Source organism: Sardina pilchardus, chromosome 20, assembly GCF_963854185.1.
Source record: "Sardina pilchardus chromosome 20, fSarPil1.1, whole genome shotgun sequence".
NCBI lineage: Eukaryota > Metazoa > Chordata > Actinopteri > Clupeiformes > Clupeidae > Sardina > Sardina pilchardus.
This window is the reverse complement of record NC_085013.1, coordinates 25,709,958-25,728,600: the sequence shown is the minus strand read 5'-3', so window position 1 is coordinate 25,728,600 and position 18,643 is coordinate 25,709,958. Positions and strand designations below refer to the sequence as shown.

The following is an 18,643-nucleotide window of genomic DNA, read 5'->3' as shown; positions in this document are numbered from 1 at the left end:
AAGTCTTGACAGGAAAACTGCTACCACATTTGGGTCCAGCCCACATCAGTCAGATCAGAGCCAGATCCGGGCCAGGCCCGGGCCAGACCAGGGCCAGCCCCACCACTGGCCTGTCCTCACGTACACACACATGATCAGCCCAGCACAAGGCTCCTCCTGCCCCCGGTCTGGAGACCAGGCGAGCCGGAGTAATACATCACTTCCTGTCAGTGGCTGAAAATAGCCCAAAGGGAAACACAGAGCCAGAGACACAGAAACAAACACAGCATGGCCCCCGAGTCAGAGTCTGAGCCTTTACAGAGCCCTGGGGCTCCGGGCAGGCTCTTCACACAGCTGATCCGCCCAACAGGGAGGCCGGGAGGCCTGCCTGCCCTGCCTGCCTGCCCTGTCTCCCCTCCTCCTGTCACACTCGGCTTTCCTTACAGCGGAGAAAAACACACACAGCGTGAGCGGACACTGAGCCTACACAAAGAGGCTAATCTGACCTCACGGACCTCAGGAGAGCACAGTATACACACACACACACACACACACAGATCATAACAGGAAAAAACTAAACACGAGAGCAGTTCAGATGCAGTCAAAAAAACAAGGAATATATTAGGGTAATAAAGTGCCATAAAATAGCAATCAAAAGCTGACAATCTGATAAAGAGCAGGGTAGCTAAGATCCAGGAACAGTTCTCCGTGTGCTTTCCAGGTCTGATCTGAACACTCAAGACATTACATTTGTTGAGTTCTCAGTGTTCACTTAAAGGTGCTATGTGGAGGTTTTTATAGGCTACAGTATCAACCCTGAAATATCACCACAATGTGGGAAAAAAAAACTGTGTGCCAAAAACACTTTGCTCCGCCCAGGTAATCACTGAAGTGATCATGCAAACCAGCTAGCACCAGCCAGGCTCTCTTGGAACATCACTTGGCACGTCACTGGGTGGGTGCTGCAGTACATACACAATGCAGGTCAATGGAAGAGAGTTGTGTGCCAGCGTTCGAGACAACTAAAATCCTACACATCTCCATCTGATTTATTTTGTTTTTATTTTCAAGTATATTTTTTGGCCTTTTGAAGTAAGTGGGAGAGAGAGATGGGGTGGGATCGGGACATGACCGCAGGTCGGAATCGAACCTGGGTCCCCGTGGGCACTCGGACCCGTATATGGCACGAGTGCTGTAGCCTGTTGCGCCACAGCACTCCCCCATCTCCATCTGATTTAAAAAATGCCCCCAGAGTGTACTAGGTCTGTAGCTACCTGGCAACTCAAGCTAAGTAGCACTGATTCTTTTCGAGGGGGGGGGGGGGGGGGGGTGTAGCGACAATACTCGGTGACCTCGAAAAACAGAGATATGTGAAAAGCTGCCGGAGATCTCCTTTAAAAGGTCGCGTTACGGTCTGGCCAACAAACGCTCTTGGGCGTGTAATTTCATGGCATGTAAGCGGCACAGACATCTCCATTTCAGATGAACCCCCCTCCCGCCTCCACGTCAGGGACTGGATATGAGAGGGGAAATCACATTAGCCCGAAGGGAGTGAACGTAGGTCAATAGGTCATTTCAGACCGAATCGATGGAGCAGCGAGAGTGGGACATGTGGATCGGATCTGACCGCAAAAATATCCTCCTAAGTCTTTCGCTGTTCGTAATCCCCGAGCAGCGGTGTTTAACAGCAGTGGAGGGCTTGCTGACACAATCGCGATACCACTTAAACCACTCATATTCATCACAGGCAATCAATACAAAACTATTTTCCCATCAGCTCTGTCAGCTAGTCATATTTCTCTGGAGTGGAGGAAGCTACTTGAGAAATGGCAGCTGGCACTAAAAGATAAAAGATGGATGCTAAGAGGTGGGCAGGCAAACTAGGCAGCATTTAATTGCCCTCTTAAAACAGTAAATAATAAAAACATTTTTAAAAAAGATGTCTATACAAGAAATAAGTAAAAGGAATCAACTGTCTAGCAGCCAAGCTTCACAGCTTTCCGGCAGTCCTTACATAAACAGTGTAATCCCCAAAATGTTAATGTTTTATTGATGTCAGCTTCAGTCCAGTAGAGGGTTTAAAACAGACTTGCTGATAGCATGCTCAACAGTCAGCTGAACACCGAAGACGTAGAACACACCGACACACACACATCATAAAGCAGGGCGCCAGATACAGCCATAAACAAGCGATTGGGAGCAGCATGTTGTGCCCCGAACAAATGGTAAAGGGACCGCATTTATATAGCACTTGCCTACTCCTCCGAACACTCAAAGTGCTCGTGCCTCGTGCCTCATTGACTCGTGCCTCCCTTTCATCCACACGCATGCACGCAAGCGCGCACGCAGGTTCTCATTCACATTTACACCTATGTCTATTGATGCTATATGTCTAACATGTATGTACGGTTTCCGTCCTCCTATCCTTAAATGCGCTGGCCAGGGATGCAAAAAGAATTTCAGCACAAACTGAGAAATAAAGTTGTATCATATCTTAATATAGGAGGCATACAGTCCCCTTAGTCAAAACACTTCCAGGAGAGAGCTGACCTGCTCACACGCGTCAGCAGTGATTTGGGTAATGGGTCCAAAGTTGCCTGAAATTACACACCGTTTTGTTTTGAGAGTGTGTGGGGCTGTTGTGGTGTGGTGTTGTGTGGTGTGGTGTGTGGGAGTGTGTATGAATGTTTGTGCGCACGTCCCTGTCTCTAGCTAAGAGAGGTCAATTTCATAATTGCTGGAGAGCAGTTATTCAAGCAGACGCTGCACTGCAGCACATACCAGCAGCATTCCTCTGCTCTTAAGCTAATGTGTAGTGCCTGATCATGCCTAGCCTAACGTACGCACTCTCACACAGAGGGGCCAGGACCAATACACACACACACACAGAGAGGGGCCAGGACCAACTAACATATGCGTGCGTGTGCACACACACACACACACACACACACACACACACACACACACACACACACACACACACACACACACACACACACACACACACACACACACACACACACACACACACACACACACACACACACACACACACACACAGGGAAACCAACACACACACACACACACACAGTCAAGGGCCCTCTTCTCTGCCAGAGCTGGGTACATGATACCCTACAGGCCCTGGGCCTGGGGCGGCGGATATCTCACCTCTGGCAAAGGGCAGTCAGCACCCTCCCTAAAGTGAGGTGGCAAGGTCATAAAACAGCTGACCTTTGACCTCTGGGAACAGCTGACTCTGGAGCAGGTCTAAACCATATCTGGACCAGATCCTTTCCATAAGTCATCTGCTTCAGTTCCCCTTACCATACCCACAGAGACCAACAGAGACAGAAAGAGTATGGTGCACGCATGCATGAGTGTGTGTGTGTGTGTGTATGAGTAAGTCTTTGTGCGTGTGTGTTGGTGGGTGTATATGAGTATGTGTGTGTGTGCGTGTTTGTATGTGTCAGGGTGTGTGTGTGTGTGTGTGTTTGTGGGTGTATATGAGTATGTGTGTGTGTGTGTGTGTGAATGTGTGTGTGTGTGTGTGTGTATAAGAGAGAGAAACCAGCCCGCTCATGACCAACAACACCAGAAAAAGCTCAGCGGCCCCGTCACCTCCGTAATCACAGGCTTGGATATTACTGAGCGGCAGGGAGGGGCCGTTCCCATTGGCCTCGGCCTCTAATCAGCAGCCCATCCATCGACACACAAAGCAAAGCCCAGCCGCTTCACTCTCCCTCAACAGTGAGCCTCTCTTGGCTGTTTGTGTCCCCGCCGCCACTGCCGCCGCCGTCGCAGCCAACACACTCTGCGAAAGCTGGCAACGGGGGCGACACAGGGAGGGAGAAGGCGGAAAAAATAGCATTCGGCTATATATAGACAACAGGGGGAAGCAGAGAGATCAGTGTGGGTGGAGGGGGAGAGGGAGGGGGAGGGAGAGGGAGGGAAGGAGAGAGAGGTAGACAGAAAGAAAGGAGAGAGGGAGGGATGGAAAGACAGAGGGGGTGAGAGGGAGAGAGACGGAGAGACAGAGGGAGACAGAAAAAAAAGAGAGGCAGAGAGGGAGAGATGGAAAGATAGATGGGGTGAGAGAGAGAGAAGGATAGAGTGAGAGGGAGAAAGAGGGAGTGGACAGAAAGAGAGGGAGAGACAGAGAGAGTTCAGGGAGTGACAATCAGTCAGAGTTCCAAACACAACAGCGTGAGCGTGAGAGAGAGAGCAAGAGAAAAAAGAAAGAGAACCAGAGTGGCACTATCAGAAAATCCCAATTAGACCATTTTCCAAAATCGTGCAGCCTTAGTACAGACAGACAGGAAAGGGGGGGTTCATATGCCTGTTCAAGGTTGGAATGTTGCGCTGTCATTCCGCTCCACTGTGCTGTATAAAATGCACACTCATGGAATGGAGGGGGTGAGTGTTGTTCCACTTCTGAGCTGGCAGCAGAGATAGCCGCAGAGCCGAATCAATACAGTGTGTTAATAAAGAGCACCAGTATGGTGGGTTTGACATAGTGTAGCAACTAAACGAACCGAAGACTAGAACTACTTAATCCAACATTATAAAAAGTAGTTAATAGAACAATGACCCTGTGCACAGCCTCCTTTCTTGAGTCCCAGGTGCTGGTGATGTGCGGCAAGAGTATCAGGCCGTCAACAAATGCCATTTATTGACGTGAACGACCCATTTCGTTGTTGTTGCCTCGTCGTTACATTCAGTCTTGAACCTGATGAAGCAACAGCGAAACACATCGTTCACGCCAACAAAAGAATTGATCAGCAAGATACACCAGTGTGGCGTGTTGACGGATTACAAAAAGTAGGTTGTGGGCTGAAAACACTCATGTCGCTCATTTAGTGTCTGAACATTACATCAAATAGCACAGCCCACATGAGCCTACTGACAATAAGTTCAGAGACGACTAGGAATTAAAAATGTCCTGGATGATACTGCCCAGTGGGGTGTCCTACGAAGCTCGATTAGTGCCTTAGCGAGGTATGTTGCGCTCAAAACCAGGGTATGCTGTCATACGAAAGTGGATTTGTTTTAGCGTCGCTGTATCACCATGGTATCTTATGCTCGCAACCAAACCTGCTCGGGAGCGGGGTATGTGCTTAGTTATAGCTCAAATCGTGAAATATCACCGCCCTCTGACCAATTCTAACCAATCCATTATCTTGAACAACGAAGTTATCTCACGTGTGCTAATCTGTCATACTTTTAACAGGTTCGGCCTCGCCTCTGCAAACATTTTGAATCTCGAAGGCGCTTTTAACTATGTTGTGCGTGCTAATATGTCACTACTATGGACATGCATGCCATACAATATCTGATGACCATCGACTTTTTGATGTTATAGGTTAGACACTAAAAAAGACCACCCTAGATTTCGCTACCGCTCATAAATGCGGAAGTAATCGTTTTTAAACCTAGGCTGTCATGTGCGTCTCCACGTTTCCCGATTGGTCAAAATCACCCCAACCACGAGAACGCGCACAGATCTGAGCTGAAAGCCTAGTTTGACAAATTTATCACATACCTGCTTTCGTAGGATCACTTAACTTAATACCCGAGTTGAGGCTTTGTGCAGCCTCGATATGTCTAGATAACCTAGATTTGTCTAACTTGCTTCGTAGGACACCCCACAGCTCTGAGGCATCTGAGCTGTGCATTTGAACGTTAACTCAAACCGTGGTGGTGAGTTGTCAGAAGAGTTTCCTTCTATCTGTGTAGCAGTTTACTTTTTTTCCTGTTCACTTTAACACGCTGCCTCTTTACGCATCCTCTCACATTAAAAAAAAGTTTTTAACCTTTAATACGGTCATAGGTTCTGCTATGCTTTGTTAGGGTTTGTCGCCACATTGACAACTATGTCAAATTGATTAAACGATGCGGCTCACTGAAGCCGGGGTTATTTTTTTCTCTAAGCTCCTACATCACAGTAACATTCTAGAGCTCCTACTTCACAGTAGCATTCTAGAGCTCCTACTTCACAGTGGCATTCTAGAGCTCCTAATTCACAGTAGCACTCTAGAGCTCCTAATTCCCAGTGGCATTCTAGAGCAATCTTCTGAGCAAGGATCATCCGAGTTGTGACTGTGAGTGGTCTCACAGCACAGTATCATAGACGGCCCTAAACCAGACGTCACACCTCTGCTAGGGGAATGCCGGTTCGCCCTGTGTGTGTGTCGGAAAAAAACACTCTGGGACAGCATTGTGTCGGCTTTGTGTGGTTCAGCGTAAACAAGCAAAGCTGCCATAACAACAAGGGGGTTTTCTTCAGTCATATAGGGTAGCAGGGTCTCTTTTAAAAAGGGACAGTGGGGTGGGGTGAGGTGAGGTGTGGGGTGACAGAGAGAGGACATGGGGTAAGCGGAAGGGGGCGGCGGCGGCGGCGTTTAAAGGCAGACGGCTACTGTATTCCAAACAGCTGCTGCGGTGGACAATCCCTGGGCGGGAGGACCTTCTGGAAATACCAGAGGGCAGTGAGAGGATCCCGTGCCTGAGTCAGCTCTTTCTCTCCCTCGGACCACACCAGACACATGGGGACCAGACGCCATGGAACGGACAAAACAAAAGACACACACACACAGACACACAGGCTACAACTAACAGTTAGGCAGCCAGAATGACTGCAGCCACTTACATACAAACACACACACGTACACGCACACTTTCTCTACTCCAGAGATGGTCAGCCTACCTCTGTTCACACGCACACACCACACACACATACACACACTTCACGCTGTCTGATAATCATGCCAGCCTCCAGCTGCAATAAGCCAAGCAAGGCACGGCATCAACAGTGGCACTAACTGACATAGCACCCAGTCCTCTAGTCTTTAGGACCAAAATACTAGAGTTAGAGTCAACAGAGGTTGACAGACCAATGCAGGTGTGCATTACGCAATATCACTAAGAACATTGGAAGATTGGTGAAGAAATTCACCAATTCTCCAATTTGAACAACCTATTCAGATTTTCAACAGCTGATATGGACAAAACATAACATTAATGGGCAGGATGTCATATCCTGCCGTTTTAGACACATGTAGTGACAATGTCGGGCTGCTATCTGTCTGTCTACAAACATGCAAATGTTTTCTCAGCTTATCTTGGCCAAAAAGTACAGGAAATGAACAGCAACCAACATTCATAAGTAAACAAGGACCATTGGAAAGGCATTTCCTCGAATCCCACGCAAGACAAAACCCAAATGACTGTACATTTTTCATCATCAAAGGGACACTGTGTACAATCAGCTAGCTGGCACACCCAACACGTGAATGTATGAATGTAGTAAGCAATATGTGTGTGTGTACTGTGTAGTCATATACCTCTAGTGTGTAGTCATATAACTCGTGTGTGTGTGTGTGTGTGTGTGTGTGTGTGCGTCTGTCGGTTGTAATGCTACACCCAACTCGGCTGTCCAGGGTCATACTTCACAAAGTGTGTGCATGCTTGGCCTTTCTCCCTCTCCCTCTCCCTCTCCCTCTCCAAGTCCATGTGTGTGTGTGTGTGTGTGTGTGTGTGTGTGTGTGTACGTGCATGGCATTTCTGCCTGTGTGAGTGTGTGTAAGTGTCACATGCATGCATGCATCACAGTCTACATGACTGCTAGAGCCAGGAAGAACCAATCAGGCTCATCCATCTCCATGTGTCCATGTTAAATGCCACAGGGCTCAAGGCTGCCAGAGAGACGAGGGTGTACAGTGACAGAACACCAACACCAACACCCCCACACAAGAGAATCACATTTAAGCTCTGGGGAGTCAATACAAATTATGTTTAGATCCTACCAGTTAACAACTACTTAGGCCTGTGTGTGTGTGTGTGTGTGTGTGTGTGTGTATGTATATGTGTGTGTGTGTGTGCTTGTGTATACGTGTGTGTGTGTGTGTGTGTGTGTGTGTGTGTGTGTGTGCTTGTGTATATGTGTGTGTGTGTGTGTGTGTGTGTATGTGTGTACACTATGTGTATGAGTAGGGGGGTAGTTCAGGACAAATGCTAGATCGGGCAGGGGTTGTTTGGCATTATGTGCGCCGCACTCAGCTCTACACAAAAGCACCCCCCCCCCCCCGCCCCCCGCACCCCACTCAAGCACCGAAGACTGCCAATACTTCACAGATGACAGATCCCCCACGAGGCGCTACGCAGCGGAGCCTGCAGTCGGGAGTTTTATTTCACATCACCTTTGCTGTGCAGCTCTGCAGGTAAATCTGTGCTACCAAGCAGGAGGCAGGCATGGGAGGAAAGTAAAGCGATGGGTGTGGCAGCTGACTGCAGCGGCCATAGAGTAAAACAAGGAGTGGTGGTGGTAGTGGTGGTGGGGATTTGGATCTGAAACTTCTTGGCATGTAACTAGCTACTATTACAGAGCAGCCCTCGAGCCAAACACTCGCTGGAAGGAATCCTGTGGGAATCAAAATATGAAACAAGCAAGCGGAGAGTGAGAGAGACAGAGAGACAGAGACATAGACAAAGAGAGAGAGAGAGAGAGAGAGAGAGGGAGAGAGAGGGAGAGAGAGAGAGAGAGAGAGAGCATGTAAACGGAGCCAAGAGCGTCCATATTTGCTTGACAGAATCCCCAGTGCATGTTCACTCCGGCATGTACGCATAACCCTCCCTTGTACTACACTACACTGCATATCTGGCACTGATACACATGTCCAAATCAGAGACATGACCTCACGCATTAAGCCATTCAGCACCTCTGCAACATCAGATCAACAACTCAACATTCATGTAAACGTTTAGGAAGCCTTCTAAAAAAAAACACCCATATTTACCTATCTCTATATGACCTGGACTATGGACTGGACTTAATCAGACCGAATTGAACTGGACTGCACTGCAGTCAGATTTCATCCGACAGACAGAGTTCAGCGCTACAATGAGAGCATACTGAGAGTTGTACTACAAAGCGAGGTTACTGGTTTACCCTGGTAACTTCAGCAATAACCAATGATCTCCAGACGAACACTGTACCACATGTAGACCTACTGTTTCTGAGGTGACATGTTGTTTAGAGGTCAGCAGTGACTGCCAAAGTTACCTAGGTAAGCCAGACACCTCGCTTTGCCGTACAGTCTAGCCCTCTGGGCTCAGCTGCAAGCTAGGAGACTACACACCTGACGCAACAATCCTCTGCAATCACCTGCCACTGCTGGAGCCATCTGGTCTATCATTTTCTTTTTCACTCACACACTCTTATGCCTCCCAGCTACAACCTTTCCCATGTGTCCCATTCCAGAAATCTAAAATCAAGGTGTTTTTTTTTTTTTTAACACACAACATACAGGTAGGCTACCAGGACACTCATAAACAAGTTAGTCTCCCCCTTGCCCTCAATGTGGTCTTAATACAGACTGTACTGCTCAAGCTACTCCCATGACGCCGAATACAACCCCATGGATCACTTGACTTCACATTCGCAGCCACCTCTGGAGCTCATTACAATGCTGCATGAGATCATAACAGGTGTGCCCCCAAGCACAGAAGCAGAGCCGTGTAACACACACAAGCACTAAAACCACCAAACACAAAGATGCTCTACACACTGTAATACTTTTGGGTTAAGGGCATGTGACAGCCTCGTTTTCATAAAGCCAGACGTGTGCAGGTGTAAAGGACTCTGTATTCAGGACAGTTTCAATACGATAGTTTAGGTGGATTGCTGAAACTAGGTACTGGCAGGTGAAAAGGGCAGGTGAAAAGGACAGTCGCTTACAGCAGATCGCTTCACCTTTTGGGCACTGAGCATCTCTCGGTTTCCGTAGCCCTCCCTCCGTTGGTCTAGTATGCCATTATCACAGGTGACAGCAAAGGTGGAGTGCACTGCACTACTGTGGTAAACCGTTATCAAGATTCATAACCACTTCCCTGTCAATGTTGTTGTTGCTACCCAAGAACCTCAGTAGTCATCAGATTCCTTGATACTCTTTTTAGCTACATTTGAGAACAATAGGCCAGGGGAGGACTGCGTGTGTAGGACTTGCCCATATGTTTTGGGTGGGTACCACGGATGTCTGTGCCTCAGAAATATCTGCAGGGTCCAATCCTGCTAGCCATGGGATTTGCGGTGTTGCAAAAACAAAGAGTGGAATATTTCATATTTGGATTGGGCTGCAATTTCAAAGTGTCCATGACAAACCCGTGAAAAATACTTACCCCATTCAATAAATTCCGCTATGTTCTTCTCTCTTCGCAGCGGGGAGTTGAAGCATTCGTCGTACAGGCAAATAAGAATATCCAGAAGGGTTTCCACGCTGAAGCACTGTCCATTGGACTGGACAGGGCCGTCCAGGACCAGCTTTTCCAGCTTTTTCAAACGAACTTCCCCCGACATTTTTGCTTTCAACCCAAGGATGTTTCTTCAGACAAACTGTGTCCAAATATCCAGGGTGATATCACTACTCTGCAACTGAGGTAGCTGTAAGCTATTAGCTAAGCCACGTTGATAAACGTTATGTTGGCTAACGTTAAAGCAAAAGACTCATCCCCCTGAAGTTAGCTAGCAGTAAGCTAACACGTTGAGCAATGGGTGGGCTTCTGTTGGAGTTTATTTTCTAAACAGCCCGTTACATATTTGAAATGTTATGACAGGTCGCAACTATTCCAGTGATGAAGGCAATAACGCGTAATTCTACTGATTGGCGGTGTTCTGCATTGTGGTTACGCCTCTTAGGTCCTTTTATCCACCGGCTTATGTGCCAAGACTGCTAAGCTGTCTACCGCTAGCTACGTTAACGTTACTTATCACAGACTTAAAATACATTGACCAGTTGGTTTGTTTGACGACTAGACTGGCAGTTGGCTAGTTAGCCTGCAAGCTAACTAACTATGGGTCCAAAACAGTGCAAGGGCAAGTCAATCCTCACTTAGTCCTGAATTTCATCTCATGACAAAAACTTAATTCCTCTTTTTTGACTCACCAACTGTACTTGCGTGCAATGAACAGACTGTGCATTAACAAAATCAATCTGTCATGATTTATCCTAGTTGTAGTGTCTTTGCTAGCTTTGTTAACGTTATTGCCCGTTTGAAGAATAGCTCTCCAATGCTATCTAACGTTAGCGACACTGGCAGTGACTAAAACACAGCTATCAAATAACGTTACATTAGCTCATTGATGAATCACACAGAACATTAAGTCAAACTTATTACATAAATAAGAAATATGCCTAGTGTAAACGCGAGGGTTTGAACTACAACTCCGGACTAACTTAGTTGCTGAGTTAATACGTCGCCTGGCTGGGTTAGGTCCATCAGTGTGAATAATGTTAGCTCTCCTGGTTGTCCAGCAAGGAACTTCGATTTCATCTCAATTCACCATGTCAACCAAGTTTCACTGGTACCCAAAGCCGATCATGCTGAAGAATAGCTCCATTCGTCGTGAAAACATTATATCCCGTCCATGGCAGAAGGTGTAAAGCAGGTTTTGCGGCGTTTTCCAAAACCTTGTAGCTCCAACTAGCAACTCCAGCCTCCTGGCGACCTCCCCGTATGAGCCAGCTTCTCCACAGACTGCGGTGCAGCAAAATCCCAGACCAATATGGCGGCCGACACATAGCAGCTGCTGTTTATTGCAGGGAATGTAGGGATACTGGAGGAGAGGCATCCAGTGAGCATCATTTCAGAGTCAAAATTACAAAAATTACCAAAGACTGTACAACTTGTTACATTTTGTTAAACACCACTTTGTAAACAATCTGATCAGTCAATCAAGTCAAAAACAGAAAGAAAATAAACTGCTATAACAGCAGCAGTAACATCAGCCTAGTAGTTATGACATAAAAAATGTGTGTGTGTGTGTGTGTGTGTGTGTGTGTGTGTGTGTGTGTGTGTGTGTGTGTGTGTGTGAAATAATAGGCTACTGGTTACAAAGGGGGAAAATACTTACTAAGGCTGCTGTGATTTCACACACAGTGATGGCTATGATTTTTTTATTATTATTATTATTATTATTATTATTATTATTATTATTATAGTGTCGATGGAAGGCACGTGCTTTGATTGTGTTCCCACAGGAATACATTATTAACACACAAAATGAACACTTGCTTCATGCTTCTTTGTACCAGTGTTGACTTTCAAAATAGTTTCATGACTATTTCATGACTGTTTTTAAAGACTTAGTGTGCCCTCTAGAGGTCAAAATATGTATAGCAAATCTCGACTGAGCTGCTTTTTCTCAGAATATGCAAGGAATAACAATGTAGCAGCAAAGGTACAAACAACACTTGAATCCCAAAAGCACAGTGGAAAGATATCGATACAAACTTTCCAATGCACTATCCAATTTCCAATGTAACTTTCCAATTTCCTTTTCCACTTCCATTTCTAGACTCTCTCTGAATTTAGTTTTAATTAATATTAAATAAATTAATGTAAATATATTTTTTAGAATATAGCACCTTGAAGTCGTTTTTTCTGCCTTGTTGATGCTGACCGATGCTTCAGAACAACAACATTAACACAATGTAAATGAGAAATAAATTAAAATACAACATGGAAATGTCTTTGCCCCAGCGTTGAGACACATTAAATGTAGAAAGATAGATACATATGGACAGACAGATAGATAGATAGACAATTGCTTTATTAATTTCAGGAAGAAGATGCACAAGTCAGAGTATTGACAGTCAGAGAATTGACTGTTGACTCCTGACTTAAACTCTGACCGATGTCTATAAACCTGAACAAGAGAGCCATTTGCTTTGAGTACACTTGAATGGCAGAGTGACTGGCTTCAACTCACTGGTTAGTTGTGGTCTAATCCCCCCCGGAATGAAGCATACACACAGACAGACTAATGTCCTTGGACAGGTCGTAGAGAGCAACTGACCTGTTCCTCAGTGCTGCCACTGAGGAATCATCAATATGCTTAACAGCACGCATAAGATTGCAGTATGCAATGCTTTGTGGTAGGCTATGCATCAGTTTATATAAACCTCATGCATGTAAGCATCACAGTATGGGTGTGCACTGTTTATACAGTCTATGCACCTACAAGTTTATGAATTCATCACACATGCTTCATCAGTGCATCGCAGGACGCAGCAGTATGCCGGGAATCTCTAACATGCTCTTAACGTTGCCAGGAAAGAATGGATGAACATGCAGAGCAATGTGCATCTGTTAATAGCATGCATCAGTGTGTCCAGCAGCATAGAAGTCGACAGGGCAGTGGGAGCATGGATAAGCTCAATGGTATTTTTTGCCCCCAACGCCAACGGCACCTTCCAGGCAGCACAGCCTAAAAGGCACTACCTTTACCCTATTCCTAACCCTAACCCCCTCAACCCTCATCCTACCTAAACTGAGGGGAGTAGTGCCTTGAAGGCAGCGCTGCCTGGAAGGCACCATTGAGGGCAAATAATACCAAAGACCCATGGATAATGAATGAGCTGGGCTATAGCTTGCAGAACAAGTTGTGTGTTCAATTCCTTGCTCCACTTTACCCTGAGTTGCTCCATGTAATAATTGACAAATTAGATTAGATTAGATTAGATTAAACATTATTGTCATTGTGCAGAGTACAAGTAGCCTACAAAGACAATTGAATGCAGTTTGCGTCTAACCAGAAGTGCAAAAAAGCATACAATTGCAATGTGATATACAAAGTATAGACAGGTCAGGTGCATAAACAGAACAGGATAAATAGTGCAGTGCAGACAGTAGTAGTAAGTATGTAAGTTACTGTGCTAAAAGTGTCTGCCAAATTAATAAATGTTTGTTAGTATGCATTAGATTACAGAGGGTGGGCAGTCCATCTGAGGCTATAGGCAGCGTCCAGACTGTGCAACCTTATTTGAGCTGGTTAGTGTGTCTCCTGTCTGGGGCAAATGAAGGGCTGTCCAGTGGCTATTGTCTTGTCACACTTACCCTCACTCTCAATGAAGCAGACTCTCAAATTAATGGTGTACTGTCTAAGAGTTTGTCCCCCTAGTGGCTGCCGTAAAAAATACAGACCTTCTCTGTTTTCCACACAGCCAGCTCCTGCATACTGTATTTCTGTACTTCATCCTCCTCCTCATCGCATCATCATCATCATCATAGCAGAAGATGTTAAGTTTATGAAATCTTAGATTGCTTGGTGAATAATAACATTACATATTTTTACCATTTATTTTTTATCTAACATTTATATTTTTTTCACAAACCATAATTCCGTAATGATAACGCAACTTGGCTCACACAAAAGTCAACAGGGCTAAAGAATGGACAGGAGAGAAGGACGGAATATACATGAAATACTGAGGATATTTGTAATGTCCAGTGCAGAGAGTAGACAAGAATGGCAGGGATAGAGACAAATCAATTTACAGAGATGGCCTTTGTGTGTTCCCCTGGAGCATTGGTCAGTGTCTAGCCAACAGGCCAAACCCACTAGACACCACACCTTATAGTGCCTTAATGAGTTCATGAGGTCCTCTGCAAAGACATCAAAGCTGTGAAAGGTGATCTATGATGGGTCATTTGCAGGTAGACCACTACAGGTATGTGGATGAGCAAATGTATGTGGACTCACTCTAATTTGCATATCTTCACAACTTTTAACATATTTTTGAAATGTTGTTTACTTAGTCTTTGAAATATTGTTTACTTGTTGTGGCCAGAAAAGAGAGTATTTTAAATTTCAACTGCAGGGAAAATGAAAATGCATAAAAATGCAACAAACCCCTCCTAATTATAAGGACCATCTGCCAAGGGGAGCTGTAAACTTGCAAGAGATCTGAGTTTAACCTGCCTTATATGTTGTCCTCTACATGCTTAAACTATTGGTGAGTATTTAAAATAGTGTGAGTAATTATTAACCAAGGTTGGTGAGACACAGGCAAGTGTGTTGTCTGTATGTCCACTGTCCGGTTAGGTCAACCACAAATAAACACAGTAAAAAAGGCTAAAAGGTTGAAATAAGTAGCGTATGTTCACAACATGAACATAAGGAATCGCAACTTTGACATGTGCTGGACGATACTTACCCGCTTCAGATGACAAATTTTGTTATGCAAATGACAAATGTTCATTAACACCTCCCGTGTTGAATGCAGGCCAGGGAATTGGCCATTTTGATTAAAAGGGGTGAGGCCATTGGCAGTGTTTACTTTCACCTCCTGAGCTGCTTTCAGTCGACATGGATAGAGGGGCGACTGTCAACTCCTACGTTAAGTCTGGATCGACTAATGAGCGACTTTGTGTATTGCCTCGGGCATCATCTTTAGCCGTATCAAAGCACAGAGGTGTCAAACGGGAGATTAGAACAGTCCTACAAATGTCAGTGATTAATGACCTGAGATTAGTGTGAAACTAAATGCAATTAATAGGATCAAATATTCAATTTTCCCTTTTTGTCTGTGGGTGCATATTTTTCATGTCTGAATAATACAGGAAAAGTTACCATGCAATGTTTCAATTGTTTATCATTGTCAGTGGCATGGCATAATTAAAACAACGTTCATTTCCTTTTTGGTAACAGTATAAATACAGCCTGCCTATTCATAGACTATTTATTCTCTTGTACGGCCACAACTCCAAACAATGGCTATACATATTTAAACGACGAGAGTGCTCAGCCGCCATCCTGCTGGTCTAGAGGTTTGTAAAGTCGGCTACAGCAAGCAATAACAGCAGCTGGCTGCCCTTACTCCGATTCCGCTCATAACAAGTAAAAGTGCAAATGCATTTATTTACATGGTTAATAGTGACCACACAAGCAGTATTTTGCCTCTGTTACTAACATGTTGACTGTTAAAACATGACATGTTGAATCATGCATATTCCCCACCTCAACAAATAGATACCACTAATAACGTGATTAACATGCTGTGTGAGCATATTTAGTTAGATGTCTGACTTGTGTTGATCAGTCATCAGGTCTTCCTGTGTCCCCCGAGTCTGACATCTCAAGAGCCGCGGCTGGTTCGCCAATACACAAAGTCTGCGAGGAGTCCTTTTGGAACACACGGACCTGTGTATCTCCGCCACAGCGACAAAAAAGGCAAGGTGGATCCTGCAATAGTAACAGATAATCACCCCTCTGCGAACGGCCACCCCAATCCACATCAGGACGCCCACCCACCCCTGACATTACCGTCTGACTACCTTATAATTTCTCCCCTGAAAAGGTTACTTATTTAAGAATACACACACTTCAACCTTATCCATAACGAACCCTTAAAGAACCAGATGTGAATGGACCAGACACAAGTATTTAGGGAACGTCTAGTCCAAATGAACAATTATGTCTGATGGACATGTGCGCGTATTACGCATGCGAAAAGGAGCAAAAAGCATTAATGCATTTATGGATTTTGTATGTTTTTTTTATAAGCTACATGTTAGGTGGAGAACATGCAGGTCTCTGCAAAGGTCACTTTTTAAAGTGAACTTGAGGATATTTATTTTCACATATAAATCAGCAGGATCCTGATGTGGTTACATGTCAGGCTGTATAGGCCTAGGCCAGCTCGAATAGGTCCACATTGATTTCAAATAAATGTGCCTAAAAATATAATAATATTGGTGAAAAATCAGACGTTTCGATTAGGGGATAACACAGTGCTTACTGGGTTAACGGTGAGCCATTAGTCTCCAAATGGATCGTGACTTTGAAGTCTTCACGTCTGACATTGGTCGCCACACCCCCATTGGGAACGTGCTAAGTGCCCGTCGAGGGTGGCACGCGATGTATATAAAGCCGCGGTGTAGGACAGGATAACATTCAGCACAACACCGGTGACACCGAGAACTCTCCCACACTTGAAGGATGGACGCTTTAGTGATATTCCTGTTCCTCGCCTCTCTCTTCTCCTACACTGCGGGTTTTACTGAAGAAGACATGAGAGACGCCTTGCTACAGAAACTCGGCCTCTCGGAACTCCCAAGGATTCAGAAGAGGGATTTGGAGAGTGTTGTTGTTCCGGCTCACATCAAGAACAAGTACCTCTCTATGCTCAAGCTGCACAACAAACGCAGGCGTCGGTCTGTTCCCAGCCTGGCCGGTATTTTGCGCGGTGTTCATGGAAGCGCAGGTATGTTTGCGCATCATATGCATCACTTTGAGCAACCCTGTTTTTGTTCAAATGTAAATACACAATACATGCATTTGAAAGCTTACCTAATAATAAATGTCTCTATTTTATCTTTGTTATACACAGACATTTCTGGAGAGGTCATGTACTCGGACACAACACGACAGCGCCTCTCCTTTGACATGGACAGCAGAATTCCGGAGAACAGCGAGGTCACTATGGCCGAACTAAAACTGTACAAAATCTCGTCGCGCAAAATGCCCATTCTGCAGAAGAGGAGCAGCAGACCAATCAAACATGCCCGTGTGAGCATCTACTGGGTCGAAACTCTGGCGAATGGCAAAAACAGAACTTCACTTGTAGACTCAAGGTAAATTCAATTTCCACTGCGCATTGTACTGAGCTGGGATACTACTTCCGGTTATCTAAATCATTGGACAATTATCTAAGATAGGCTAATAACTGTTCCCTTTTCATCGAATTGACAGGTTGGTTCCAATTCACGAGTCTGGATGGATAAGCTTTGATGTGACGCAAGCAGTTCAGTACTGGTCTAAAACCGAGCGTAAAACCCCATTGCACCTGGAAGCGTGGATCGAGGGTGAAAGGCCTGGTACCTACGCTGCAGAGATGGCGCGGACTGTGCGCTTTGCTACTGAAGATCCCTCCAGCGCCAGCACTGGCAAACCAGAACTAATCCTGTTCACCCTGGATTTGGAAGAATTTGGGTAAGCACTTTTAGCACATACCAAGGAACACCAAGCTTCGAAGTAGGCCTGCAACATAAACGACGTTACCATTTTTGTCCCAATCATGTATTAAATGTTTACCTTTGTGTCCGCCTATAGGTCTAGAGGAGACTGCAAATCTGGTCAAGGAAACGGCATGTGCTGCAGAGAGGAGCACTTCATCAACTTTCGAGAGATGAGCATGACGCAGTACTGGATTATTGAACCCGCCGGGTACCAGGCCTTCCGATGCGCCGGGGGATGCAAGCAGCCCAAGCGCAGTTATGGATACGGAAAGCGGACGTGCGCAGCCGTAGAAAGCGCACCACTGCCCATCATGTACCTAGTGAAGAGAGGAGACCATACAGAGATCGAGGTGGCCGAATTTCCGAACATGATCGTGGAGAAATGCGGATGCACCATGGACAATGGCTCCATGGCATAGGACCAACACATGGCATCAAAACAGATTGGCGCTATGCAGAAACTCAGTACTTGTATATTTGAGCGGAGGTTATTAGCCTCCCTGCACCATGTAAACAATGAGCACTTACATTTAATTAATATAAATAATGTAGGCTATATTTTTGCATGCATGTTGCATTTTCACATGAATTTTGCATTCTCGATGTGTTGGTTTATTCGTTGTATGTAAATGCCACCATTAAGAATAAACTGAATTAATTGTATCTGCTGTTGATGAATAATTAGTCACAATAACAGAATGTCATTTACTTGAGTCACAAAAAGACATATCAAATCAAATCAAATCAAATCAAATCAAATATTGCTTTATTGGCATGAATGTGTCAAGTCATATCAGTGCAGGTCTCACTCAAAACATAAGCAAGCACTAGGCTACTGCTTTTCAAATGACAGAAAACCATGGCCTTTTTC

At 45.2% G+C, this 18,643-nt stretch overlaps 2 protein-coding genes across 3 annotated transcripts in view; one reads left to right on the top strand and one right to left on the bottom strand.

Annotated features, from left to right (window-relative positions):
- cdc42bpaa (CDC42 binding protein kinase alpha (DMPK-like) a) overlaps positions 1-11,493 on the bottom strand; it is a 97,272-nt gene extending 85,779 nt beyond the window's left edge. For both annotated transcript variants that reach the window (XM_062523422.1, XM_062523423.1), the window contains exon 1: positions 10,153-11,493. In XM_062523422.1, the coding sequence (XP_062379406.1) occupies positions 10,153-10,330 (178 nt within the window). In that variant the 5' untranslated portion in view covers positions 10,331-11,493. The remainder of the gene's footprint in view (positions 1-10,152) is intronic.
- Positions 11,494-16,753: 5,260 nt separating this feature from the next.
- On the top strand, positions 16,754-18,290 carry lft2 (lefty2). The gene is made up of 4 exons (XM_062522183.1): positions 16,754-17,018; positions 17,145-17,388; positions 17,507-17,746; positions 17,867-18,290. The coding sequence occupies exons 1-4, from the start codon at positions 16,754-16,756 to the stop codon at positions 18,189-18,191; spliced, it is 1,074 nt and encodes a 357-aa protein (XP_062378167.1). The 3' UTR covers positions 18,192-18,290.
- The last annotated feature ends 353 nt before the right edge of the window (positions 18,291-18,643 follow it).

Coding starts and splice junctions, on each gene's coding strand:
- lft2 (XM_062522183.1), top strand. CDS start 16,754: ATGGACGCTTTAGTGATATTCCTGTTCCTCGCCTCTCTCTTCTCCTAC. Junction 17,019..17,144: donor CGGTGTTCATGGAAGCGCAG/GTATGTTTGCGC, acceptor TGTTATACACAG/ACATTTCTGGAGAGGTCATG. Junction 17,747..17,866: donor CTGGATTTGGAAGAATTTGG/GTAAGCACTTTT, acceptor GTCCGCCTATAG/GTCTAGAGGAGACTGCAAAT.